General features: G+C 48.5%; 1 protein-coding gene across 2 annotated transcripts; it reads left to right on the forward strand.

The window, feature by feature from the left end:
* Window positions 1–236: 236 nt before the first annotated feature.
* Window positions 237–27,642, forward strand: Scamp2 (secretory carrier membrane protein 2). 2 transcript variants are annotated; one of them, XM_040729687.1, is made up of 10 exons: window positions 237–413; window positions 13,763–13,831; window positions 14,260–14,358; window positions 14,873–15,001; window positions 16,077–16,194; window positions 17,831–17,959; window positions 18,544–18,703; window positions 20,492–20,593; window positions 25,919–26,039; window positions 26,239–27,642. In XM_040729687.1, the coding sequence occupies exons 1-10, from the start codon at window positions 357–359 to the stop codon at window positions 26,371–26,373; spliced, it is 1,119 nt and encodes a 372-aa protein (XP_040585621.1). In that variant the 5' UTR covers window positions 237–356; the 3' UTR covers window positions 26,374–27,642. The 2 variants fall into 2 exon arrangements, with proteins under 2 accessions (XP_040585621.1, XP_005069647.1); XM_005069590.4 differs by lacking the exon at window positions 14,873–15,001 and having other exon boundaries at window positions 239–413.
* The last annotated feature ends 176 nt before the right edge of the window (window positions 27,643–27,818 follow it).

The following is a 27,818-nucleotide window of genomic DNA, read 5'->3' on the forward strand; positions in this document are numbered from 1 at the left end:
AGAAGACATCCTGCACAGGAGGAGGAAGTGAGTTTAAGGGCTGGGGGTGTAGCTCAGGGCTACAGCGCTTGTCTGTCATTTGCGAGGCCCTGGGTTCCACCTCCAACACCTTGACAGGCTAAAAATAGTAAGTGGATGGAAACAGAACGCTTATCCATCACTTTCTAGTAGGCTGGGCAGGGGGCGGAGCGGACCTCTGTGACGTTCAGAGCCACGCCCCCACAGAGGGCCCTACGCCTGCGCCAGAACGGCTGCCTCGCTCCCGGAAGTGGAGGTTCTACACTGAGTGCTGCTGGGTCTCTGAGTGACCGAAGGCAGTAGCGCTCGCGGAGATCGCCCGCTGGCCTCCGATCACCATGTCGGCCTTCGACACTAACCCCTTCGCGGACCCAGTGGATGTAAACCCCTTCCAGGTAGAGCCCCCAACTCTCAGATCTCTCTGGGGCCAAAGGCCGCGGCCTGGGCCTCTTTCGCCAAAGCCGGGGGACGTGGCGTAGGAGGGACGGGTGACCTGCCCAATGGGAGAATGGATCATGAAGGCTGGCCTATCATAGTTTGTATGGGGGCGGGAGTTTGCAACAGGTGGAACTGCGGCAAGGGGGCGGGGCGCTGCAGCAAGGAAAGAAGAGGGCTCCTCCAGCACCCCCGGTGTAGCCGCTCTGACTGGACACTGCTGGTGAAAGGGGCAGCAGGCACGTTCTTACCTTTGGAGAGGTGACCTAGAGTCAGGAAGAGAAGGAAAATGTGGCTGTGACATTTCTGCAGTCTTGGGAATCTACCTGTCTTGAGTCATCTTAGAATGAAACATATTGAGGAAGTACAAGTCTAGTGGGGTGGAGATAACCTTATGCAGCAGTAGCGAAGCAAGTATCTAAAGTACAGGAGATCCCCTGTGTTTATCAAGAAAAGAAGGCTGAGGGAGGGTAGGAGGAGAGCCCAAGACAGAAAGTGGCCTGGGTCAAGATTCCACATGTTGGCTAAGGCCTTTGTTTGGAGTGAATTTGGGCCACAGGAGAGAGGGTTGCAGGGGTGGGGTGGGGTGAGGTAGGGTGGGGTGGTAGCGAAGGAGCTTGGAACACAAGGTACACTGGTTTGGCAAATCTTCATGGGTGGTTCCTGGCTTGACCTTTGGAACATTCAAGAATACAACAGTCTTTGAAACTTAAAGCCAAAACCTTTGAGTGCAGAACACAGGGATGCCCCCTAGTCTACGCTGAAAGACAGGAACTCGTCAGCGTGAAGGCACTTTTTACTTCTTCTTTCATGTCTGCCCAAAACCAGTTTGAGAGGAGGGTGCTGGTGCTGACTAGTGATTTATGAGCCCAGCTGTTTCTCCTGTGTCAGTATGTCACCAAGCACACGAACTCATTTTATTTTGGTCATCTGCAACTTCAAAGTTTTCTGCGGGTGTTGGAGAAGTCATGTGAGCTTTTCCACCATGGATCCTCCTAAGATTGGAAGCGAAGGCGCCCTGAACTAGGTGGCTATGCAGTCGGGAGAGTCGAATTAGTTGTTGTGTTGAAGTTTTGCAGTGGTGGGAATTGAACTATGACTTTGCACATGGTAGGCAAATCCACTACCACTGAGCATAATGTCACACAGACTGGCCCTGAACTCCCTCTGTGTCACATGCTGGTCTTGAGCTTGGAGTCTTTCCTCTACCTCCCAAAGGTTGAGAGTGGAAATGTTCTGCTTCTCTCTCAAGGTGACCTAGCTGATAGGAACCCTCAGGCAGATTTTGGTAGTTCATTCCTTTTTACACTGGGGAATTTAGAATATTCTTCTTACATTAATGTTTCTTGACAGAGACTTTGTAGGACCTTGTCTCTTTTGTAAGCCAAACAGTTTGTCTTTATTGAGTGAATATTTGAATTTGTGCTGCTAATGTCTCGTGCAAACTCCTTTGATACTGGGGTTTGGGTTTTATATATATAGCAAGGATCTGATAGCTTTTTGGAATATGTGGTGTGCAAAGATGTTCCTTTGCTCAGTTTTATTCTGTCAGAATAATAAATTGTTTGCTGCTGTCAGGGTCAGTCAGCTGTCCAACACTGCAGCAGAATCTTCTCCAGAGTCAGCAGTGGGCAGGATTCTTCTGCCCTGTATTAACAGTTGCTCCTTGAAAGTCTTAAAGTGCATCTCTGGTGGAAATGATTGAGCAAAGTGTGAGAGTAACTTTAGAAGTAACAGAAAGTAACTTCTGCACTGCATGCAAGTAAGACAGTTTGTTCAGGCAGCCTCAGAATAAGGTAGGGCAGGAAGCAGCTGTTGGCCAGCAAACCGGCAACATCTGGGGGGGAATCCTGTGTGGGAAGAAGAGAGCTCAGCTGACTGTGTGATAGGCTCTCCCTCATATTGGAATGGCTTTCCATTCTTGGCAGAAAGCTGTATGAGGAGGAGAAGCAGCCTTGCATCTGTTGCCTGGAGCGCCTTCTGGTCAGAGCTGCCCTCCCTTCCTTTAGGATGTGTGTGCTGTATTGCCGGGGTAGGGCATTGGGAGGGTGCAGTCCTTGGATGACTAGGTGTGAACCCAGTTTCGTTTACACAGGGTGTTGGCTCATAGCTCCAGAGGAGCAGGTGGAGAGGTGACAGACTCAAATTGTCACACCTAAGTCAGTCTGGAGAACAATTTTTTATTTTGGTCATACCGTATAATGGTGGACTGTAAAAATATCCTTACTATTTTGGCTGACAGAGGACTGTAAATGTTCTTGGAAGTCTGTTCTAACATCTTCAGTTCAGCTTTACAGAAGCCGAGACTGAGGCTGAGCCATGCTAGAGCAGCAGCAGCGTGTCGGAATTAGCATCCCAGGGAATTGAGACCTGGGTCTCACTGCCCACATGTTTTAAAAGACTTTTCAATCTCATGCATTTCTATTACGGGGTTACTCTTTAGGTCAGCTAAGGAAAGGCTGTGGTGTTGTCACTTTTTTACTTTTTTTTTTTTTTTTCTTTTTGAGACAGGTTCTTGCTATGTAGCCCTGGCTGGCCTGGAAACTTGCAGTAATCCTCTTGCCTCTGCCTCCTGAGTGCTCAGACTAAAGACCTGTACCACCACCTGGCTTGTTGTTGTTGTTTGTTTAATGAGCATTGCTGCTTGACCTGCATGTATGTCTGTGTGAGGGAGAACTGGACTTAGAGTTACAGATAGTTGTGAGCTGCCATGTTGGTTGTGAGTATTGAATCCACATGACTGGAAGAGTAGGCAGTGCTCTTAACTACTGAGGTGTCTTTCCAGCTCCTCCCTTTATAGGGTTTTTAAGGCAATATTTTAAGACAGTGTGTTTTGAACTTTTCTTCTTCTTCTTTTTTTTTTTTTTTTTTTTTTTTTTTTGGTTTTTCGAGACAGCCCTGACTGTCCTGGAACTCACTCTGTAGAACAGGCTGGCCCGAACTCATAGAGATCTGCCTGCCTCTGCCTCCCAAGTGCTGGGATTAAAGGCATGAACCACCACCACCCAATCATGTTTTGAATTTTCTAGGGTGCTCTGTGTTCTATGTTCAGGTAGGATTGAGAAATCCTTTCCTATTACATTTCTTTTGAAGATTGACAAGGCTTGCCAGTTTAGTTAAGGCCCTGAGAAACTCTACAATGAAGATATTTGACCCAGCATTCTCAAAGTTACTTAACCACAAAACTCTGTTTCTGCTCACACTCAAAAAAGCCACTAGCCGGGCAGTGGTGGCGCACACCTGTAATCCCAGCACTGGGAGGCAGAGGCAGGCAGATCTCTGTGAGTTCAAGACCAGCCTGGTCTACAGAGAGAGTTCCAGGACAGGCTCCAAAGTCACAAAGAAATCCTGGAGCTATGTAAGGCATTAGGTCCCCTGGAGCTGTTAACAGGTAGTTGTGAGTCATCTGATATGGGTGCTAGGAACTGGGGAGAATAGCAAGTATTGTTAACCACTCCAGCCCCTACTTTTGGCTTTTTTTTTTTTTTTTTTTTTTTTTGGTTTTCCAAGACAGGGTTTTTCTGTATTGTTTTGGAGGCTGTCCTGGAACTCTGTAGACCAGGCTGTTTTCAAACTCACAAAGATCCACCTGCCTCTGCCTCCTGAGTGTTGGGACTAAAGGCATGAGCCACCACCGCCCCGCCCTGCTCATTTTGTTTTTTAAAATGAGTTCTGGCCAGGTGTGCTGTCATGCCTTTAATCCTAGAACTGTGGAGGCAGAGGCTAGCAGTCCCTGGGAGTTTGAGGCCAGCCTGGTCTACAGAGTGAGTGTCAGGCCAGCCAGGGATATTCAGTGAGACCCTCTCAAAAAAGTTTTAAAAAGGGAGTTCTGGGGGCTGGAGAGATGGCTCAGTAGCTAAAAGCACAGGGCCAGGGTTCAATTCCCAGGACCTACATGGCAGCTCACAACTGTCTGTAACTCTAGTTCTGGGGTATCTGACATCCTCATACAGGCAAAACACCAATGCACATTAAAAAAAAAGGTGAGTCCACTTGAAATAAAAAGGGAGTTCTGGGTATCCGGCTCAGGTTTTCACACATGCAAAGACAGCCATTTACTGATAACCATCTCCCCAGTCTATTATCCAGCTTCTTTATGAAGCCCCAGTTTCCTCCGCCTCAAATTGTAATCACAGGCTTCCATCAACCTTTTCCTTGCAAATTGATATAATTGAAATTATTAGAAAAACATCCTGCCAAAAAAGAGTTCTAAGTGGAAAGTGAAGTCTCCAGAGTGTGGCAGAGGCTTACCAAACTCATAGGAGGAAGCAGGAAGCTGCAAGTCAGGCCTTAGTGATTTCACAACCTCCATCGGCTGCACCTTGGTTCCTCTGTTAATTCTGGATATTTGGGTCCCTGCACTGGAATGAGTTCAGGTTGTCTGTTCACAGATGTTTCTCATGAGTCTTGTTGAGTGATGCAGAGGTGGAAAACTAAAAAGAGGCATCATTGTATTATCCACCCCCCACCCAAGCAGCCCACTAAAAATCGGACCACCCAAGCAAATGCCAGGGCTGCTTGCCTCCGAGCATTCTGCCAGATTACAGCAGAGGAGGCTGGTTTCGGAGGGGGTGTGGAAGGGATGGTGATGCTGAACAGAGGACGTCTTTCAGGGCTTGGAGTTGCCAGTTCACACCATCTCTCGTTTCACACATTGCCTCCTTGCAGTTTAAAGATAATCTCAGTACTGTGGTTGCTTCCCAGGGATGCAAAACATTTCTCTCCAGTGGGAGATGGTGACAGAAATATGATTTTTGTGAACAGTTACACGACACTAAGGCCTGTGCCACTACCCTGAAAGGGTCAGCTCTAACTTGTCAGATTTGGGGATTCTCAGAATCACAAAGAGACCTGATATTATCTTCCTTCTTTTTGGGTTAAGGTGTCATCCCAGGCTGGCCTCAAGCTTGCTGTGTAACTGAGGCTGTCCTTAAACTCCTAATCTTCCTGCCTCCATTTCCAGAGTGCTGGGATTCCAGGTGTGCACCAGTTTAAGGACCTGGTAGAAGTTACTGTAGAACAGGCAGGAGCATTGTCTTAAGAAATTTGAAAGTGGGTCTGGAGACCCACTGCTCTCCAGACCTTGGTTTGATTCCTAGCACTCAGTGTCAACTCACATCTGTTTTAACCTTAGCTCCAGGGAATGCAACACCCTCTTTTGGCCTTCAAAGGGGTCAGGCATACACATGGTACACAGACATACATCGGGGTAAAATACCAGTACACATGAAATAAAAATAAATCTTTAAATTTCTTTTAAGAAAAAAAATTGAAAATGGCAAGAGTTTCACAACTTATTGCCACCTCCAGGTGGGTTCCCAGATGAAGGTGTCCTACCTTTATGCTTAGTACCTGGAGCCAGGAGGGGTGTTAGAAATTGGCTGGAGCCTGTCGTTGGTGGCACATGCCTTTAATCCCAGCACTTGGGAGGCAGAGGCAGGTGGATCTCTATGAGTTCGGGCCAGCCTGTTCTACAGTGTGAGTTCCAGGACAGCCTCCAAAACAATACAGAGAAACTCTGTCTCTCATAAAAATCGGAAAAAAAACAAAACAAACAAACAAAAAAAAAGAACTTGGCTGGAGATTCTGATGACCTTCTGCTAAATTTTCTCTACACTTCTGTTAAATTTTCTTTGGAATCACTCTGCATAGGATTATCATTTGTTCATAGGATGGTAATATTTAACCAGGATAGACTCACTCAGAGAAGGGTGGTGTCCACATTGCAAGGCGTGCCCAGGACCATCACATGCCCCTGAATTGCTCACACCTTTAGACACACCAGCAGCCCTGCCATTCCACCTGCTAGTGCCAGAGAGCACGGTAAATGAGCATGTGGTCCATGGCTGGCAGAGCTGAGGTAATGCTCATGGCCAAGGACAGTACTCTGTGGGTAGGATGAGGGCAGGGAGGGAAGTTGTGCTGGGACAGAGGGCCAGTATTTGAAAGAAAGAAAAGAAGGAAAAGGAAGTTCGGCTTTTCTGCATTAGGACTCAGAAAAGTGGGCAGATTGAACAGCTGCATGGCCATGGTCCCAAAGCAATTGTTTTTTGTTTGTTTTGAAACAGCTATTCCTAGCTGGCCTGGAGCTCAGTGTAGACCAGGCTGTCCTAGAACTTGCAGAAATCCACCTGCCTTCCAAGAGTCATGTGCCACCATGCCTGACTTTGTTGTTGTCACTAATTGGTTGGTTTTTCCATAAGACAATGTCTCAATTAGACCAGGCTGGCCTGGACCTCAACTTGGAGCCAAAGATGAACTTGAACTCCTGATCCTTCTGCCTCTACCTCCTGAGTACTGAGATTGCAGGCAATATGACCATACCCAGTACCTGTCTACTACACCCCGTACCTGACCTCTCTGTGAACCTGTGGAGCTGTCTGCTGCTTGTGTGACACACACTTGCCTGGCTTGACTCTCTCCAGGATCTCTCTGACTGATAACTTTGGCTTATCTCAGTCTGTTTTCATTTCCTGTCTCCTCCATTTAGTATTTCTGAGTGCTGTCTTGGGCCTGGTTCTCACTCTTCTGCCTCCGCCTCAGTAGCCTCAGAATAGCATCCTCACCCATACATCCTAGCTGTGTAGCTCTAGTCCTCAGCTGACTCTCAAGCTTTAAATGTTTCCAGCATCCATCCATCCACACCTTTCTAGACGTGCCAGCCAGATAGATCTACTCCACAGACATCACCTGGTGTGGTCCAGAATCTGCAGAGGTCCTCTCCCTTCCCACACAGTCTGAAAAAACAGTCTGCTGGCAACCTTTCCATTGTAACCAACTTTGAGTTGCTGAACGCTTGCTGAACCCGTGACATCTCCCCCAGGTCTCTGGAGTCCCTGACTCCTCCATCCCAAGCTGCTGCCCTGTAGTTTAACCCACTCAGGCCAGCAGTTGTGACCTGACATTGTCCTTCCTGAATATTGCATGCCCCTCTTGATGACCAGAATGGTCATGGTATATATGTCCTGCTCAGATTCCTGTGGCTGCATCTCCCTGCCACCGAGGTCAAGTCCTAACTGCTCCAGTCTGGCCTTCCCCTTGTCAGGCTGGTTTCCTCATACTCCAGGCTGTTTTCTCATTACACTCTCACCTCTAAGCCGTCATGACCTTCTTCCAGGCTGGGTGTGGTGGCACAAGCTTATAATTCAACACTTGGATGGTAGAGGCAAGAGAACCAGAAGACCAGGGTCGTCCTCAAATTAGAAAGAAGGAAGGCGGGAGAGGAGGGAAGGGGAGATGGGGAAAAGAAAGAAGTAAATGAAAACTAAGCAAACTGAAGAAAACTAAGCCAAATGTGGTGGTGCATACCTTTAACCCCAGCAGAAAAGCAGAGGAAAGCAGATCCTATGATTTGGAGGCCAGCAGGGCTACACAGTGAGACCCTGTCTCTAAAAAAAGAAAACTAGCCAAGCAAAATACCCAAGTACAGCCTTCTCATTCACAGGGCACAGCATATTCTTTTTAAAGCTTACAGACTCATGCCAGCTAAGGAACACCTATCTTGACACTCCCAACTCCCATGTGACACTGCTGCCTTTACTCTTCCCTGGGCTCAGTGTTGATCAGGTTTGATTCTCTGTACTGTTTCTTCCAGGAGCAAGAACAAGGCTTTTTCTTGATGGTCCCACCTCAGCATTTCATGGAATGGTTTGTGTAGGGAATGGATAAGAAGAATTGGGAGGAGAAAGCAAGTCGTACAAGTTGAAGATAGACCTGCTATAGGAGGTGTTTCAGGGCCTAAAGGGCCTCAGATACGGGACCAAGAAGTTCCTTGTGCTTTGTAGACCTCTCTGGACATCATTACCAGGGACAGGAAGAAGGCCCAGGGTTTGCCTAGGTTCTCAAGTGCTTGCCCCCCCACCTCCTTTGAGATATGATTTTGTTACCATCTTCTAGCCAAAGCTGGCCTCAAATTCGAGGCAAATCTCCCTGCTTCAGTCCCCTAAGTGCTGGGGTTACAGCCATGTAACACTATGATGGGCCTGTGTGTGTTTGCTTTTTGAGAAAGCATCTCATTGTATGATCTTGGCTGGCCCAGAACTCACTATATAAACCAGGCTGGCCTCAAATCCATAGACTGCATTTGGGATTAATGGTGTGTACCTTGAACTTCTGCTCATCCTGTTTCCACTGGAGTGCTGAGATTACAGATGTGTGCCATCCTGCCCAGCTTATGCTGTGCTGAAGATCAAACCAAGGGCTTCGTGCTTGCTAAGCGAGCATTCTACCGAAAGGAGTTACATCCCTAACCTTTTTGGCAACATGACCCTCCTCCAGCCCTTGTGTTTTAGGTAAAAGTGTCATTATCACAATATATAAAATTTGGAAGACTGAAAAGAGGTCACCATACTTCACAGTCTTGTTGCAATGTTCTTTTGATGTGTTTTCTGTCGGCCTAACAAAACTAACTTGGATTTATATAGTGAAACCTTTTGGTGTGACTTTAAGGCTATTTTGTTTTGTTTTGGGACAGGGTCTTACCGTGTAGCTTAGACTGACTTAAAACTCACTAGGTAGGTAGCCTAGGGTGGCTTATGGTGGTCTTCCTTCTAGCCTCATGATGCTGGAATTACACGTCTGCACTACTCTGCCAGACCTGAGGTGTTTAATGTGCTTTTTTGGAGCCTGGAACAGTCCCATACCAGGAGCTTGTGGGCGGAAAGCAGGGAGGTCAGTGAGGCTCAGAGCTAATCAGGAAATATGAAACACATGGAAAGAGATATCCTTCCAAACCAGGAAAGGGGTCCTTGTAAGCCACAACCAAGCCATGCTTCTCCCAGGGCCCTCACACCCAGCTGCATGGAAATACTCCTCTTACCTGCTGCTGGCCTTGCTGTCTTAGCCTTTGCGTGCCTTCCTCCTTTCTTTTGGAAACCCCACTAGTCTAGTTTCAGTTCTGTTGTGATAAAATACCCTGGCAAAGAGCAACTTAGGGGGGAATGGGGTTTATTTCAATTTATAATTCCACCATTACAGTTCAACATTATGGGGAAGTTAACACAGGAACTTCAAACAGCTAGGCTTCACACCTGCAGTTAAGATCAAAGAGCATGTGATGCGTATATGCTCACTTGCTTGCTTTTAATTTCTCTACTCTTACATATTTCAGGATCCCCCCCCCCGCCCCACTGCCTAGGGAATGGAACCACCCACAGTGGTTTGGGGCTTCCCATATCAATTAAGATAACTTCCCACAGACAAACCCACAAACCAACTCAATGTGAACAGTCTCTAGTTGAGACTGTTCCCAGATGATTATAAGGTTGAAGCAAGTTCATGATTAAAGCTAACCATCCCACCCACCCTCTTCCCAGCCCTCTGAGGGATCTCCTGTCCCTCCTGTCAATCACTCAGTACCTTGTCCCAGCGTGCTCTTGGCATGTGTCAACTTGTCTCAGTTACTAGTCCACCATACTGTGAAGGGAACTAGAGGGAAGGAGCTGTGTCCTCTTATCTCAGCGTGTTCCTCAACTGTTTACTGAATGTAAAGAATTAACTTTAGGAGCTTTTCTCCCCTCTCATAAATTCAGTAAAAGGTGTTGTTCCAGTCTGAACAGCTGAGGGGAGTTTAGGTTACTTCTGTGTCGGTGAAACTTAGATCTTACCATCCTTTTAAGTAACTGCTTGACTTAAGTAAGAGCCTTGTGCTTTTTTTGTTTGTTTGTTTTGTTTTTGTTTTTTTCCAGACAGGGTTTCTCTGTATTGTTTTGGAGGCTATCCTGGAACTCGCTCTGTAGACCAGGCTGGCCTCAAACTCACAGAGATCCGCTTGACTCTGCCTCCTGAGTGATGGGATTGAAGGTGGGCTTGTGCTCTTGAGTGGGAAAAGTTGATGCTAGTAACTTCATTTTGTGACTTGGAGTGAAAGCTCATGGTCCACATCTGATTTTTGGTTTTGCTTGTTTTTTTTTTTGTTTGTTTGTTTGTTTTTTTTGGTTTTTCGAGACAGGGTTTCTCTGTGGCTTTGGAGGCTGTCCTGGAACTCGCTTGGTAGTCCAGGCTGGTCTCGAACTCACAGAGATCCACCTGCCTCTGCCTCCCGAGTGCTGGGATTAAAGGCGTGAGCCACCAACGGCAGGCTTGTTTGTTTTTTTGAAACAGTGTTTCTCTGTGTAACAGTCCTGGCTGCCCTGAAACTAGCTCTTGTAGACCAGGCTGGCCTTGAATTCACTGAGATCTGCCAAGGCCTCCCAAGTGCTGGGATTAAAGGCCTCCACCGCCTGGCTTCATCGGTGTGGTCCTTACAGGAAAAGATGTGCCCAACATCCTACTCTTAGAAGCTCAGTAAGGAAGCCCTTGTTCATTCTTTAGCCACACAGTGATCAATAACCTTCTATTTGTCCTAGCATTGCAGTCTCAGGCTTACTGTCCCTAGAGTCAGACCTGGATTCAGAGTCTAGCTCAGACACTACTCTGAGACCTTTTTTTTAAAATATACGTGGGTGTTTTGCCTGTGTGTATGCCTGTGTACCATGTGTATGTGACCTGAGGAGTCCAAAGAGGGTTTCAAATCACCTAGAACAGGAGTTACAGATGGCTGTGAGCCACCATGTTGGTGCTTGGAATCGAATGTGAGCCTTCTGGAAGAGCATCAGGTACTTCCAACCAGTGAGCCATCTCCACCCTCCTGCTCTAGTAATCTTCAATAGCTACGATCCCACACTGAGCCTGGCCTTTCCCGTCTACATCAGGTGTACTTGTCTCTCATATGGCTGTGGTGAAGGTTATATGAGGAAGTTCGTGGTTGCCTTTTTCCGTAGAGCCATAAAACATAAAAGCAGACCACTTTGCCGGGCGTTGGTGGCGCACGCCTTTAATCCCAGCACACGGGAGGTAGAGGCAGGCAGATTTCTGTGAGTTCGAGGCCAGCCTGGTCTACAGAACAAGTTCCAGGACAGTCTCCAAAGCCACAGAGAAACCCTGTCTCAAAAAGCTTAAAAAAAAAAAAAAAAAAAAGAAAGAAAAAGTAGCTGACCATTGTATCTTTTTCAAGTCTTTACAGAATGGAATATAATGAATGCTTGCTTACGTCCTTCCCTCCTTCTCTTCCCTCCCTTTATGTGTATGTATCTGCATGTGTGGAGGTCAGGGACAACTCAGGTTCCTTCTCTCCTTTCACCTTGTAGGTTTCAAGGATCAAACTCAGGCTTTGGTGACAGTCTCCTTGTCTGCCCATTAATACATTATAGACACAAAGGAGAGACTCCAGGTCACTATGGAGCTGGGTGTGGTTGCATATACCTGTAATCCCAGCTCTGGAGAGGTCACAGTGGAAGGTCTGAGTTCACAGCCAGTCTGGTAAACAATACTGAGTTCCAGGACATGCTGAGCTACACAGAGGGATTCTTGTCTCAGGGTAGGGTTAAGGGGTCTGTAGGTACTAGATTCTGTAAGGCAATATGACATATGCCTCTCAAAAATAAATAAAAGCAAGATGAAAACGGCTGATAGCACCTTCTGGTGCCGTGACACGGTGATCAATTCTGGGTGACTAGAATTCACAGTAATGTCATTATGCGGTGAGCCTGGCACATAGTAGACACTCAGAAAATGTCACCTTCCCTTAGTTCTCCCTCCCTCCCTGTCCTCACCTAAGCTCAGCCTCTCTTGAAGCTGCCCACAGCTCCCAGATTTCCTTACATGAGAAGTACCCATATGTCATAGTGTTTTAGCTCATTGTGCCCAGGCAAGCAGCCTCCAAGTTCTTGGACCACTGTTGTGCTGCAGGTCCCGTAGCCTGAGGCAGTGCTTTGGGGAAAGGAAGCGCTACAGTATGGCATTTTCCCAACTGTTCCTGTGGCACTGCTCTGCCATAGGCCCCTCACCAACCCTCAAGGAGCCTGAAGGTGGACCAGCCCTAGATGCCCCAGCTGCAGAGCACACTCAGCTCAAGGGTAGGGACAAGCCAGTTAGGATGAGCCACACCTTGCAGACGTTAGAAGAAGAAGGGGAGGGGGAGAATCAGTGTGGACAGCATAGTCACTCCCATCTCTATCCTACCTCAAGAATCTGCTGATTGACTGTTACTGTGATAGAAATGGAATCTTGCCTTGAGCTTCAAGCTGCCTATTAAACTTGCACACCTTAGCTAGGTGTGTGGGCCAGCTGCTGAATCTGCTACCTGAGCTGCCCCTTGGTTCCTATGTCCTGTGGTGACAGACAGTAGTAGCCGGTTCCTTGACTGGTGGGTCTGGTTTCAGTGACTTGGGCTTGCTTGCAGGGGCAGGTATCTGCTGGCTTTGAAAGGGGGCAGATCCTGGGCCAAAGCCTCCCTGCAGGCTGGCTGGTTCTCAGAGATGACTGCTGGTGAAAATAACCTCAGGACCAATCCCCATGAGTTTTGGTGACCACCAGAACCTCACATTGTCACTTTCTCTGAGTTGCAGGAGTCACCAAAGCCGAGGTGGGTGTGGAACAGACAGGATGCAGTCTGGTGGAGGAGACTGGAAGGAGGTGCAGGGTCCCTAAAATGAGGCTGTCTAGAGACCCATGACCCAGCTGGTGATCCACTCAGGGTGTGGCACTGGGGGTGGTGAGACACAGCTCTACTCTAGGAACTGGTGGTCCCAGTGGGAAGACAGAACTACTGTATAGAAAAACCAGAGAACATATTCGGTACTGATACTTAGCTCTGTTAAGTTTCAGACTAGGAAGCCAGCTCCCAACACTTCACCATGACCAGTGTCTTTCCATACCTATGAACCGAGGGGCTTGCCTTCTGTCTGCAACACTGTATTTAAGAATTGAGTCGGTAGAGCAGATGTGGTGGTACACACCTATAATCCCAGCATCTGGGATGGAATCATGAGGATCAGGAGATAAGGCCATCCTGGTCTTTACAATTTAAGACTGACCTGAGGTATATGAAACCCTTGTCTTGAAATACAAAACAAAGTGCAGGTCTGGGAACAGACTGTAGAGACTCCAGCAAGTTGCACGGTGGCCTCTCTCATAGCTGTCCCTCCCAGAGTTTCTGCATGGCCGTGGAGCAAGACCAGGATGGGGTGGGTACCTGCCATGGAGAGGCAGGATGAAAACAAGCTGTGCTTGTCACCTAAAGGGCAAAGAGGAGGGTGGGAGCAAGAGGATGGAAACGCAGGATGAGACAAGATCTCATTCTCTCATTCTGTAACCCTGCCTGGCGTGGAACTCACTATGTAAGCCCAGGCTGGCCTAGAACTCTTTTGTTCCTAATCCTCCTGCTTTGGCCTCCAGAGGGCTGAGATCACAGACACACGCTACCACACTGAGCCATGAGGATTGTCCTGACCCCTGGTCAACAGCTAATGCTTCTTTTTCTCCTTCCCAGGATCCCTCTGTGACCCAGCTGACCAATGCCCCTCAGGGTGGCCTGGCTGAATTCAATCCCTTCTCAGAGGTTGGTGACTTTGTCCTTTCTCTTAGTCGTGCAGTCTTCTGGGAGGTGGTGGCATGTGTGTTAGTGGGAGGTGCCAAGGTGTCTGGGGCAAGGAACGTGGCAGAGAAGAACGGCCCTGCAGAAGTTAATATCCTCAGGGGGACAGTCTGAGTGTGGACTTGGGGTAAGGTAAGAATGGAGACATTGCCAGAAGTCACTGAAGTTCTCCTGTTGGTTCTGTGACGTGGGCCTCTCTTATAGGGCAATGCCAGAAAGCCTTGTATCCCACAAGACCAGGAATGTGGGGTAGGGGTGAGGGTTAGAGGTTACTGTCCTCCAAACCTAAGCCTTATTGGCCAGAAACCTGCAGAAGAGAGCCCGCATCAGGCCCCTCACTGGGGGTTTGCCACCGGTAGAACCCACTCACTTCCCTCCTTTGTCCCACACAGACAAATGCAGCAACAACAGTTCCTGTCACACAAGTTCCTGGGCCCTCCCAGCCAGCAGTTCTCCAGCCCTCAGTGGAGCCAGCACAGCCAACGCCTCAGGTACAGGTTGAGAGTTCTTTGGCTTCTCCTGTGCAAGTGAGAATCACCCAGGTCCATAGTTGAACCCATAGGGTTGGGGGCAGCCAAGGGCCTTCACCCCTGAGGTGGCTTGTGAATTTCTTTGGAGCCAACCTGTGGCCCCACCCCCACTCTTGAAGTAAGCACTACTCACCGGGCTGGGCCCCGTGGTGTCTGCAGAGAGCATCTGGCCTGTTGGCCACTCCAGGTCCTTCTTAGGGCCCAGACTCTGTCTCTTTGTTTTTTAGTTTGTGGCACTGTCAATCAAATCCAGGTCCTCACTAACACTCTGTCACCAACCTGCATCCCTGGCCACTCTCTTTTTCAACCTCATTATTCCTGCCTTCTATCCTATTGGCATTGTCTTGTCACTGAGTCTGGTGAACCTTGTCTGCTTGTCCTGATGCCAGCCTCAGTCACTTCCCCGCCCCCACCCCCACCCCAGGCTTCTCACTGCCCTGGTGAGCATGGCCCACAGTGGAGTTGTGTATTGCAGCTCCTGCTTAGGCAGGCCAGCAAGTTTCTGCCTGCCCGATTCCTGGCAGCGGGTGAGCCCTCAGAGAGGCAGATGCTACTAGGAGGAGATAGTATTCCCAGGGACAGCTACATGCGAAAGCTTCCGAAGGTAGGCCTAGTGTAGATGAGCAAGAGGGTGGGCTGGGCACCTGGAGCCCGCAGGCTGGGTCCTAGGACCCTGTGAAATGACATGGTCCCTACGTGCAGGGTGATGGGATGCAGAGACCCTCCCTGCCTCTGTTCCAGTGATGGCACAGGGAGATGAACCTAGGACCCTCAGTGTGACACTGTATGGTCAATTCTAATCCCAGTGTCTGAAGTTCACCCCCCAGAGGCAACCTTGGCTCTCTGGAGAACAGTTTTGGTAGAATGTGTATGTGTATACACGTGCCTAGTTGTCATCCTGTGAGATGCCAGTGTACTGCCTGATCCCTCAGAGAGGACCATAGTCTCATTCTTCAGGAGGAAGATGGGGCCAACAGTGGTGGCAGCAGCAGGAGCAGGACCATGGGCCCAGTTCTACTCAGCCTCACCTGAGAGTCCCTGAGCTGCCTCATTAGAAGGCTCTGCTCTGCCTTGGCCCCTGCATGCCATGAAAGTCAGGCAGAGAAGGGCCATACATCATGGACTGTCCCCAGGGCATGGCCAGACATTGTTCAGGTGGGCCTGGGAGGCAGCTCCTTGGGCAGAGTAGGGAGGGAGGCTGCTTTGGTGTGAGTTACTGAGGCTCTGGTGTCGTGGCCTGCCTCACATTCTCCCTGTTTGCCGCTGGCAGCTTAGCATTGTTTCCACTTTGTACACATGCTTTGGGTTCTTCCCTTTAGCTTCGGGTCTCTGGGTTTCTGGCTTCAGGCTGGGCTCCTGTGAGGTCTTTCCCCTTTGCTGTTACCCAAAGGACAATATACTTCAACTTAGTCTGGATTACAGTATGGGGACTAGACAAGCCATGGGGGAGGGGGAGGAAGTGGAGAGTCTTGGCAAGGACTAAGGGGTCAGAAGTAGGCAGTGGGTCACTAGGCACTTGGCATGGTATTCCTTAGAACCCAAGGCACTTTATTGAGCAGGACTGCCTTTGAGACTACCTGCTAGGTCTTCCTGCCTGGGTGAAGTGCCTCTGCTGGCCTGCCTGGGCTAGCACTGTTCCTTTCTCATTTCTGGCTGTTCCCCGCTCCTGTTCTCTCTAGGCTGTTGCAGCTGCAGCCCAAGCAGGCCTGCTCCGGCAGCAGGAAGAATTAGACAGGAAAGCCGCTGAGCTGGAACGCAAGGAGCGAGAGTTGCAGAACACTGCGGCGAACTTACATGGTAAAGCAGACTGTTGGGGTCTAGCCTGCTCTCCCTGGCACAAGGAGTGCTCTGAGCTATCTTCGTGGGGGATCTTGCAAGGCTGTCATTTTGGAAGCATATTGGTTTGGGGAGCTCAGCATAGTGGCAATATCTGTAAACCTAGCATGTGCAAGGCAGAGGCAGGAAGATTACTCCAAGTTCCAAGCCAGCCAAGGCTCTAATACAGCAAGACTGCACCCAACAAAAGGAAGGAAAGGTGCTGGGTCTGGGTTAGAGGGCAGTGAGGCAGAAGCTAGGAGACCAGTAGAATAGGCCTGACAGGTGTGGGTGATTTTTACATTCCTTCCCGGCTCTGAAACTCTTTGATTCCCTGGGCCGAGAGTTCCATGCTAAAATTTCTTCCTTAGAAGGGGACATAAAAGCCAGGTGTTGGTGGTGCACGTCTTTAATCCCAGCACTCGGGAGGCAGAGGCAGGTGGATCTCTGTGAGTTCGAGGCCAGCCTGGTCTACAGAGCCGATTCCAGGACAGCCTCCAAAGCCACATAGAAACCCTGTTTCGAAAAACCAAAAAAAAAAAAAAAAAAAAAAGAAGGGGACATAAACAAGGTCCCAATGACAAACTTCACTCTGCAGAACCAATGAGTTTCATGGGCTTCCTTACAGGGCATGGGTGAGGGGTTACTTAGAGGGGTGTGGGTGCTCCTCCTCCAACAGGATGTCCCTGGAAAGTCTTACCCAGCAGGAATGAGGACTTCCCTGTAGTGGTGTTGATGGAGCCCCCTTCCCTGTAGACTCTAGCTCCTCCCCAAGACCATGTGGAATTAAAGCAGAATTGCAACAACATGTATAAGGGAGTGTGGATACTCAAATTAGGGGTACCTGACCCCCCATGAGGGGAAGTAAATGGTCAACAAACCCAGCTGGGGTAATAAGTTTGCTAGAGGGCGAGGCTGAACTCCCCAAGATGATGGTTGCTTGACTTGGAGGATAATCATCCTATACATGATTATGATGACAACCCTGGTTGTCCTGCTTATGAGTTGATCATTAATAAAAAAATAGTTTAAAAGGCATGTGCTAGCTCACCCTTTTAATTCCAGCATTCAAGAGATAAAAGCAGGCAGATCTCTGTAAGTTTGAGGCCAGCCTGGTCCACATTGAAGGACAGCCAGAGCTATATCACTGTCTTGAAAGAAACAAACACATTGTTTACGTCACTGGTTCTCAACCTGTGTGTTGTGACCCCTTTGGGTTGAAAGACCCTTTCACAGGAGTCACTTAAGACCATCAGAAAACCATGTACTTATGACTCACAACAGTAGCAAAATTATAGTTATGAAGTAGCAATGAAAATAATTTTATGATTGGTGGGTCACCACAACATGAGGAACTGTATTAAAGGGTTGCAGCATTAGGAAGGTTGAGAACAACTGATTAGGATATTTAGCTCTAATATAGTTGGACTTCATTATCTTGGAGTGAACTTGTGGGTATCTCTCTGGGTCCCTCTTTTAACTCACTTCATGTTCCACGAAGCCCCGAAACTCCTGAACTCTTTGCAGGGGCACCTCTGCAAGCTCTTCTTTGCCTATAAACTGGGCCAGTGTGTGCTCTCCTCCATGCCACTGATGAGGCTGAACCCTTTTTATACAGTGAGAGACAACAACTGGCCGCCCCTACCCTCATGGTGCCCGGTCAAGCCTTGCTTCTATCAGGACTTCTCCACGGAGATCCCTGCTGACTACCAGCGGATATGCAAGATGCTTTACTATCTCTGGATGTGTGAGTTCCAGGGTGTATTGGCAATGTCCCGAGATCCCTGTGTTTACTTTGGGCTTTGCTCCCTGGGGTCAAGACCTCTCACCCACTCTATCCTTCCCTGTGTTTGGGCTGACATGGAGAGGTTCGTTATGTCTTGTCTGGGAACCTGCCTAAGAGGGCCAGCTAGACTACCTTGAAAGGGAGAGGGGACTAACCAGAGACTTCTGTGTTCCTATAGAGCTCACCATACTGAGAGGCTCCACTTGGGTGAAGGCCTCCCCTCACAGGCCTCTAGTTCCAGCAGTGATGAAAAAAACTGTGCAGCTCCATTGTGGGCCTTTAAGAAAGGGTTATTTCATTCCCTGAGGATTATCCCTGGGTCTGCACCTCACCATGCCTGTCCCTGAAACCTAGATCTTCCTAAGAAAGCCTGGTCCCTGGTGTGAGGTTCCAGAGAACCAGGACTGGAAGCTAAGCTTGCCTAAGTGTAGACTGACATCCCCTACTATCTTTGCAGCCTCCCTCTTTTCTAGGGAGGGGCTTGCTCTGTGGGCACCAGTCCTCCAGCCACCTTGGGTCACTTTTCTCTCCTTGCCCCTTCCCAGTGCATTCAGTGACACTGTTTCTAAACCTGCTTGCATGCCTGGCCTGGTTCACAAGTAATGCCGCTAATGGAACAGCCTTTGGCCTCTCCATCCTTTGGTTTGTGATCTTCACCCCCTGTGCCTTCCTTTGTTGGTACCGACCAATCTACAAGGCTTTCAGGTAAGTGGAGCTAGTACAAGCTCTGGGCCCCATCACAGTCCTAGTGGTAGGAAAATGGCTTTCCTTTTCTCTCTGAGTCAGAGTAGACAAATTAAGAGCTGTTTACCTCAGCCTAGCCTATAAGTGAGATTTGCTAGAGGCCTGTCCATGAATAAACACAGGCAAATGTGTGACTGGGAACACCCCCCCCCCCCACTGCTGTACTGTTCCTGGGCAGACTTGCTGGTGGGTAGGGGACTCAGTTGCTGTGATGAGGGAGCATCATTCTGAGGCTGGTGGTGCTGTCCTTCGGATGTCAGATGCTATCTGTGACTCATCTTTATGATCCCAGCACCTGTTGCCAATATGTAAGCTAGCTCTGGGAGCATAAATGGATGTGTCTCTAAGACCCCCTGGGGATTTGGAATTATACTTCATGCTCGATGCTTTTAGGGCTGGGAGTCTCAGGCAGACCCTGAATTTCCACAGTATGCTGATTCGCAAGGATGCAGTGGTCAAAGCCAGGGATGGGGCTCAGTTGACAGAGTGCTTGCCTACCACGTGCAAAGCCTGGGCTCCATTACAGCTCCACATAAAACTAGGTCTAGTGGCACAGGCCTGTACTCCCAGCATTTGAGAGTGTAGAAAGGAAGGTCATTAGTTGAAGGTTATATAGGGAATTAAGAGACCATCCTGGACTTTAGGAAACCTTTTGTCTGTAACTAAAACAAAACAGCACACTAGTGGACGTACTTAATTCTTGAGGACTTTTTTTTTTAAAGATTTATTATTTGTTATGTATTCAGTGTTCTGTCTGCATGTATGCCTGCAGGCCAGAAGAAGGCATCAATACAGATGGTTGTGAGCCACCATGTGGTTGCTGGGAATTGAACTCAGGACCTCTGGAAGAGCAAGCAGTGCTCTTAACCTCTGAGCCATCTCTCCAGCCCCTCTTGAGGACTCTTAACCAGCTTGCTACTCCACAGATAGCCTTTCTTCCACTGATGTCTACAGTGTGTGTGTGTGTGTATGTGTGTGTGTGTGTCTGTTGGGGGCAGTTTTTTTTTTTTTTTTTTTTTGGTTTTACGAGACAGGGTTTCTCTGTATTGTTTTGGAGGCTATCGGTCCAGCCCGGCCTCGAACTCACAGAGATCCGCCTGCCTCTGCCTCCCGAGTGCTGGGATTAAAGGCGTGCGCCACCACCGCCCGGCTTGTTGGGGGCAGTTTTAAAGATTTTTTTTTTTTTTTTTGGTTTTTCGAGACAGGGTTTCTCTGTGGCTTTGGAGGCTGTCCTGGAACTCGCTCTGTAGACCAGGCTGGTCTCGAACTCACAGAGATCCGCCTGCCTCTGCCTCCCAAGTGCTGGGATTAAAGGCGTGCGCCACCAACACCCGGCTAGTTTTAAAGATTGTATCAGTGTTTTGCCTGCATGAATATCTGTGTGTCATATACATGCAGAGGCCAGAAGAGGGCGTTGGAGTTAAGACAGTTGTGAACCACCATGTGGATCCTGGGAAGCAAACCCAGGTTCTCTGGAAGAGCAACTAACTAGTGCTCTAAACCGTTGAGCCATCTCTCTAGCCCTTTTTTGGTTTGGGTTTTGGTATGTGTGTGTACATTCACATATACATACAGGCCACAGTGCACATACATATGTCAAAGCACAGCTTGTGAGAGTTGTCTCCTTTCATCCTTCGGGCTCCAGGATTGAACATAGAACATCGGGCTTGGCAGCAAGCACCTTCCCCTACTGAACCATCTCATTGGCCCCAAGACCTCTTGTGATTTCACTTCTTTCTCTCTCCACAGGTCTGACAATTCTTTCAGCTTCTTCGTGTTCTTCTTTGTATTTTTTTGTCAAATAGGGATCTACTTCATCCAGATGATTGGCTTGCCTAACTTGGGGACCAGGTAAGACCTGAGGGTTCAACTTCCTTGCCATTTCCTAGCTCCTAGAGAGCCTGTTCAACCATGGTGGAGAAAGGGTGGAGGGTACCTTATGATCTGCCTTGGTTCTCTGTTGTGTGATGAAGCATCTCCTAGGGAGACACAACACACACATCTGCTCGCCCCAGATAGGGAACCCACTGCAGAACAAAGTACTGATGCCACCAAAGCCTAACTTGGTGAACCAATACGTTTTATTAAGGTTATTTACAAGGATATGGTGAGGGGTACTTACCGGAGCAGAAATAACTCAAAGACAGCTGCATCACCAAAGCCACCATAGCATAGGTGACAGTCCACAAAGCTGGGAACCTGGAGTACACTGCATAGCCTGCAGGCGGTCCCATAAGTTGAGTGTTCTTTTCAAGAAATTCTGTCTAAATCACTGGTAGGCATCTGGCCTGGTCTCAGAGTGTTCTTTGCAGCTCAGCTTCCTTCAGCAAAGAAGTCTCTCAGCTTTTATCACTTACTCTGGCAGAGAGGGGCTTAGTGAATCTGGTCAGTTTCAGGGACTTCCTGAAGCTATTTTGAATTGTTTACCTTCCTGCTTGAGATTCCTATAGGATAGAATGTTTCAATCTCTGAGGAAATTCTATGCAACACCTCTTTCCTAGTCATCTTTTTCTTTTTTGTGGTTCTAGGTGTCAGACCCAGAACCTTGCACATGCTAGGAAATGCTGTCCCCAGCCACACTCCAGCTTCCCATTATTTTACAGTAGCTACTGTCTTTCCTTGTTATCTACATTCTGTAGTGTGTAGATGAGTCTCACTCTGGCCTGGGACTTAACATATTGCACAGGGTGGCCTCAAATTCATGGTGATCTTCTTGTCTGCCTCCAGAGAGCTGAGATTTCAGGTGTGAGCCACCATGTCACTTTGGGCTGTGTCTGGCACTGTATGGAAACTTCTTGTTTTTCTCCTGCAGCATCCTCCTAGGGACTGATGGATGCCCTAGCCTTTGAAGCCCTTTACCTCCCTCAAACTCACTGTTATTCCAACATGACCTTAAACTTCTTGTCATTCTGCCTCCAAGCTGTACCTGTTTGTTTTTAAGATTTATTTATTATATATACAGTGTTCTGTTTACATGTATGCCTGCAGGCCAGAAGAGGATGTCAGATCTCATTACAGTGAAAGACCTGAGATTATCAGGCTTCAGGCTGAATACCCCGGTGACGTCCTGAGCTCAATAACCAGACAGTTGGATGCAAACCGCAAGAGGTTTATTTTTTACACAGGCGTCTGTGAGCAATTCAGCAGCCTTAGCTAACTGAACACGCTGAGCTTTAGGACAGTTTTCTTTTTATATACATACTTTTGGCAAGCAAAGTAATAGGGGTATTGTAAGAAGTGGAGCTACTGTAGGTGCAGATCTGGGCAAGCAATAGGGGTATTGTAAGAACTCGGGCATAACTCATCCTTCCTGGAGAAACCACAAGGTCAAGATTAAACTTATCTTAACAGCCTGCTGGTGTCCACTCTGGACCAGATGTTCTTTTTAATTTGACCTTGTTCCCTGTCTAGGGGAAGGGACCTTGGGGAATTTTCCACTGAGGCAACGTTCTGAGTCTCAAAAAGGGGGGAGGTGTATTGAGGTTTTCAACAGATGGTTGTGAGCCTGGGTGTTGGGAATTGAACTCAGGACCTCTGGAAGAGCTGCCAGTGCTCTTAACATCTGAGCCATCTTTCCAGCCCGATCTGTTTGTTTTGTTTGTTTTATGTAGCACTTGGAATGGAATCTAGGGCCTCTTGCTAGGCAAGCTACATCCTTAGCTTCCATTTTACTTTTTCTCTCAGGGCTTTGTGACTGTAGGAGATGGGGCCTGTCTCCTTGGAGAGGTGGCTTGCCGTTCTGGAGCTTGTAGCTGGCTTGAGTGTTTTGGCTAACTTAGTCTCAGTTCAGAATTAATTTCCAAAAGAAAAGCTGGTGGCTGACGTTTTCCTTTCTAGCCCAGCACACAGGGAACATTGTAAAGAGGTCATGCTGGCATAGGGCTGAGAGCATGAGCCTAGAAGGGTGTCACGATTTTGGTCCCTTCCCTATAGCAGTTAGCAAGTCCAGAGTGTGGGGAGAGGGCTGGCTGCAGTAGCATTGTGAGCCTGAGCTCACTGCCGCCTGCTTCCTTCTCAGTCTGCTGTTCCAATCTGGACTCTTTTGACGTGTGGTCCAGTTTCATCCAGTTTCATCTAAACTGGATGTTGTTAGGAAAGCTAGATTGGCCAAGTGTGGATGGCCCATGTCTGTAATCCCAGCACTTGGGAGATGAGGCGGGAAGATTGAAAGTTCAAGGTCAGCCTAAGCTATGTAGTAAGTTCCGGGCCAGCCTGGAATACATAGAAAAACTCTGTCTCAAAAAACAAATGAGCTGGGCCTGGTGGCTCATGCATTTAATACTAGCACTCAGGAGGGCAAAGGAGGATGGATCTCTTCATTTGAGGCCACCTTGGTCTGTATAACAAGATCTAGGCCAGCCAGGGTTCATAGTGAGATGGTATCTCAAATCAACAGACAAATTAAAAAGTGGTGACGGGGTGGGGCGTGCTATGATTAATAACTGCTGTGTGCACCCTGGACTGGGAACGTGGAGTTTTGACGTCTGCTGCTGGCCCTGCCCTCGCTGTCTTGCACTCAGTGAGCTCTGCTGGCTCCTGCCTGTTCTTGCCTTCCCATAGACCTGCGACCATTGTATTTTCTCTTTGTGAATGTGTATGTGCATGTATGCAAGAGTTCATGTGGGGAGCGTATGTATGTACTCCTCTGTGTGGAAGACAGGGTCGTTCTTCAAGCACCATCCACCTTGCTACTTTCTTACTTTTTTACTCTCTCTCTCTCTCTCTCTCTCTCTCTCTCTCTCTCTCTCTCTCTCTCTCTCTCTCTCTCTCTCTCTCTCTCTCTCTCTCTCTCTCTCTCTCTCACTCTCTCTCTCTCTCTCTCTCTCTCTCTCTCTCTCTCTCTCTCTCTCTGTGTGTGTGTGTGTGTATGTGTGTGTGTGTGTGTGTGTATGTGTGTGTGTGTGTGTGTGTGTGTGTGTGTGTGTAATGCGTGAGTCCAGATAGAGATCAGATGATAACTTGGAGGACTCTTCTGTCTGCCACTTGGGTTCCAGGATTGAACTCAGGTTATCAGACTTGGCAGCCCGCACCTTTACCTGCTGAGTCATTTTGCCACCTCTCATTAGCCTGAAGTTTGCAGAAAAGGCTAGTTAAACCAGCGGACTTCAGGGATCCGCCTGTCTCTGCCTTCCTAGTGCTGCCTGGATTATAAGCCTAGGCTTTTTATATGGGTTCTGGGGTTCTAAATTCAAGTCTTCAAGCTTATGCTGCAAGCACTTTACCAAGCTCTCCTTTTTCTTTCTTTTTCTTTTCTTTTTTTTTTTTTTTGGAAAATAAGTCTGCCTCCCAATTGCTGAGATTACAGGTATAAAGCCACAGCACTCAGCTTTAATACACAAAAGGTTTTGATTTTCCTTTAGTGTACATGTACATGTGTGCAGGGACCCACATGTGAGAGTCAGTTCTTTCCTTCCAGCATGTGGGTTCTAGGGATCAAGCTCATGTCAGGGTTGGTGGCAAGTCGCTTTACTGGGTAAACCAGGTTTCTCTGGTGCTGTAATTTTCTATTGTTGCTTGTGCTTTTGGTGTCACACTTAAACCATCAGCAAATTCAAGGTCATGGCAAGTTACTTCTGTTTTGTTCTAAGAGTTTGTTTTTGTTACTTTGAGACATGGCCCTTGCTGTCCTGGGGCTCCCTATGTAGATCAGGTGGTCCTAGGACTTATATTTTCCTGCCTCTGCCTTCTGAGTACTGAGACTAAAGCTGTGTGCCACCCTGCCCGGCTTTTCAAAGAGTTTTATAGCCTCCACTCTTACAATTAAATCTTTGCCCTATTTTGAGTGGATTTTAATATATAATTGAAGTAAGAACCAGGTGTCCCAGTACCATTTGTAGAGACTGTGAGTTCCCCTTTGGGATGTTAAAACCTTTTTTTTATTCCTTTTATTTATCAGGGTGGGGGGCACGTGTGCCAGGACATGATGTGAAGGTCCAAGGATAAAATCTTCCCTTCTCCCATGTAGGTCTCAAGTATCAAACTCAATTACCAAACTTGGCGTCAAGTACCTGTGCCCACTGAACCATCTCATTGCCCCCCCCCTTTGGTTTTAGCACCTTTATTTAAAAAAAAAAAGTTAGACTGGGGTAGGAGGGATGGCTCAGTGGTTAAGAACACTGCTGCTTTTCCAGAGCACCTGGGTTCAATTCCCAGCAGCCACATGGCAGCTCCCATCTGTCTGTAACTCCAGTTTCAGAGGATCTGTCACCCTCACACAGACACAACAATGCACAGAAAAAATTTAAAATTTTTTTTTAATTTTTATTTTTTTAATTAATTACTTTATTTATTTATTTTGGTTTTACGAGACAGGGTTTCTCTGTTTTGGAGGCTGTCGGTCGAGCGTGGTCTCAAACTCACAGAGATCCGCCTGCCTCTGCCTCCCGAGTGCTGGGATTAAAGGCGTGCACCACCAACACCCAGCAAAAAAATCATTTTTAAAAATAGGTATATCTGGCCGGGCGGTGGTGGCGCACACCTTTAATCCCAGCACTCGGGAGGCAGAGGCAGGTGGATCTCTGTGAGTTCGAGGCCAGCCTGGTCTACAGAGCGAGTTCCAGGACAGCCTCCAAAGCCATAGAGAAACCCTGTCTCGAAAAACCAAAAAAAAAAAAAAAAATAGGTATATCTGGTCTCAGAAGCCTGTGGCATTGCTCTGTCTTCATGCTGTTCCCACACTGTTTTGATTACTGTAGCTTTGTTGTAAGTTTTGAACTCAGGCAGCACTGAGAAAAATCCCTTTACAGCTAAGGCCACTGAAGCTGTGGGGAAGCTGAGGTGACAAGGTAAAGGCAGCAGGCTGGCCAGTGCTCTGCTCCCCAGAATCCTCTGTGTAGAGCCAGTGTCTTCCCTGTGCCCACCCTCAGTCAGCAACATACACTGACCCTTGGGCTGATCCTGACAAGACAGTTGTCAGTCTCCTTTCTTGACCTCCCTGGGCCAGATTTCCGTGTGAGTCCACCTCTGAGACTTCAGGAGAGATCATGTTGGAGCGGTGTGGGCCTCTCGGTGCTCACACCCTGGTCTTTCACAGAGGAAGGTCACTGAAGCACAAGCTTCCCTGGGCTGCAGGGAGATGCCCAGGTGACGGCCAGGACACAGCCATCTGGGAGAAGTGCTCCTCGTGGGAGCTTCTGAGACTCAATCTTACCTCACCTCTGGCTTCTCCTTTTGTAGTGGTTGGCTCGCAGCCCTGTCTACACTGCACGATGGGCCCTTACCTGTGTCCATCATCATGATGGTAGTGGCTGGCTTCTTTACCCTCTGTGCTGGGCTCTCACTCTTCCTCCTGCAGCGGGTAAGTAGGGTGTGAGCTCCCAGCAAACACAAGTAAAAGGTCCATCTCTCCTGGGTGAAGTCCTCAGGAGCCCAACACCTTTGTCCAAAGCTCCTGGTAAGCACCCAGACAGGGTTGAACTCTTGGTGAACCCCTTTGGGAGCATACTCTGATGGCTGTGATTGCTCTGGGCAATTCTCACTCCAGCCTTGTTCCCCAGGTACATGCCTTCTACCGCCGAACAGGAGCCAGCTTCCAGCAGGCTCAGGAAGAGTTTTCCCAGGGCATCTTCAGCAATAGAACCTTCCGCAATGCTGCCTCATCTGCTGCCCGAGGAACCTTCCAGGGGAATTAATCTTCCTGACTCTCCTTCCCTCACCCCAGCGTCTTCTCTCACCTGCCCTCTGAGCTGCACTTTCCGTGGGTGCCTTATATAGTGCTTATGTCCAGCACAGACCTGGCAGGGATTTTGTCTTGTTCCTGTTCCTTCCTCAGTAGTCAGTAGTCAGGGTCCCTTCCACATAGGGAAGGGGAGGAAGGGACAGGGACAAGGGAAAAGAAAAAAATAACAAAGCTGTCTTTCCTTTTCTAATGGTGGATTTTCTGACGGTAGGATTTTATCTGGAAGCAGTGGGGCTGCTTCCCCTGAAAACAAATGTACTCACGTGCATGCGTGTTCACATCCCACACAGGATCATTGGTGGGCCTGGGTTCGCTGTACCAGGAATTTTCCACAGGCACCCTGGACACAACTCCTCCCTCTGCAGGCTTGACCTGTATTGGGGCCTCCACAGTCTCACCTTTTCATGCTTAGGCTTCATAAGCCTCCCCAGGGCTCCACTTTAGGTGAGCTGTGTTCTGGGTGATGCACAGAGATGCTCCTCAAATGATGCCTCAGGTGGACCCCACATGTGCCTCACAATAGCCATGCCCCTCTATGCCTGCTCTGTCCCGTGGTGGAATAGCACCTTGTGCCCTCTGAAATGAAGGCTAGCCCTTCTCTTCAGGCTTCTGAGTGAGGTTGGTTGGGACTTGGGGATCTAGAGGGACTGAAAACAGTCCTTCAAATTGTCCTGCCCACCCTCTGGTAGTCTGCTGAGAGGGTGGGTGTCATTTGACCGGTTTGTTTTGGCTTCTGCCCTCCTGAGGGATTCTGCCTCTCCGCCTTAGCCTTATTCCTGCCCCATCTTCAGCAATACTCACCTCTTACAACTCTTAGGGTGGCTGGAGGATGTCAGACCAGAGCTGTGTCCTGCAGGCAGGACTGCTGAGCCATCTTTCGGAGGGTTTCTCCCATACCCACAGTGGAGTCTAGGTCCCTTTCCACTTGTGCTGGAGACTCCACAGGTGTGTCACTAAAGTGACACTTAGGTCACTGTTGAAACCTGAACTCTGTGCTGTGTTAGTGCTGCAGGAGTTCACCAAGATGGCCAGCCTCCTGCCTCTGGGAACTGGGGCCCTCCTGAGGCTACCCTCATGCTGTCATCCCATTTATCCCTAGAGCCACTGAATGGTAATGACAGCCACCAGGGTTTTGTTAACTTTCTGGTATTTTCCTCCATGTACAAATGTATATGTCATGTCTCAATTTTTGTGCTTAAATAAAAATAAGATTTTCGGACAACACTGGCCCCGATGTCTCTGGTGGACTTGGGAGGGCTGAGGGCCTACTAAGATGAGGTGACAATTAAGATCCTTGGCAGCGGGGCTGGAGAGATGGCTCAGAGGTTAAGAGCACTGACTGCTCTTCCAGAGGTCATGAGTTCAATTCCCAGCAACCACATGGTGGGTCACAACCAT

The sequence above is a fragment of the Mesocricetus auratus genome, unplaced genomic scaffold (genome assembly GCF_017639785.1).
Source record: "Mesocricetus auratus isolate SY011 unplaced genomic scaffold, BCM_Maur_2.0 Super-Scaffold_100022, whole genome shotgun sequence".
Lineage (NCBI taxonomy): Eukaryota > Metazoa > Chordata > Mammalia > Rodentia > Cricetidae > Mesocricetus > Mesocricetus auratus.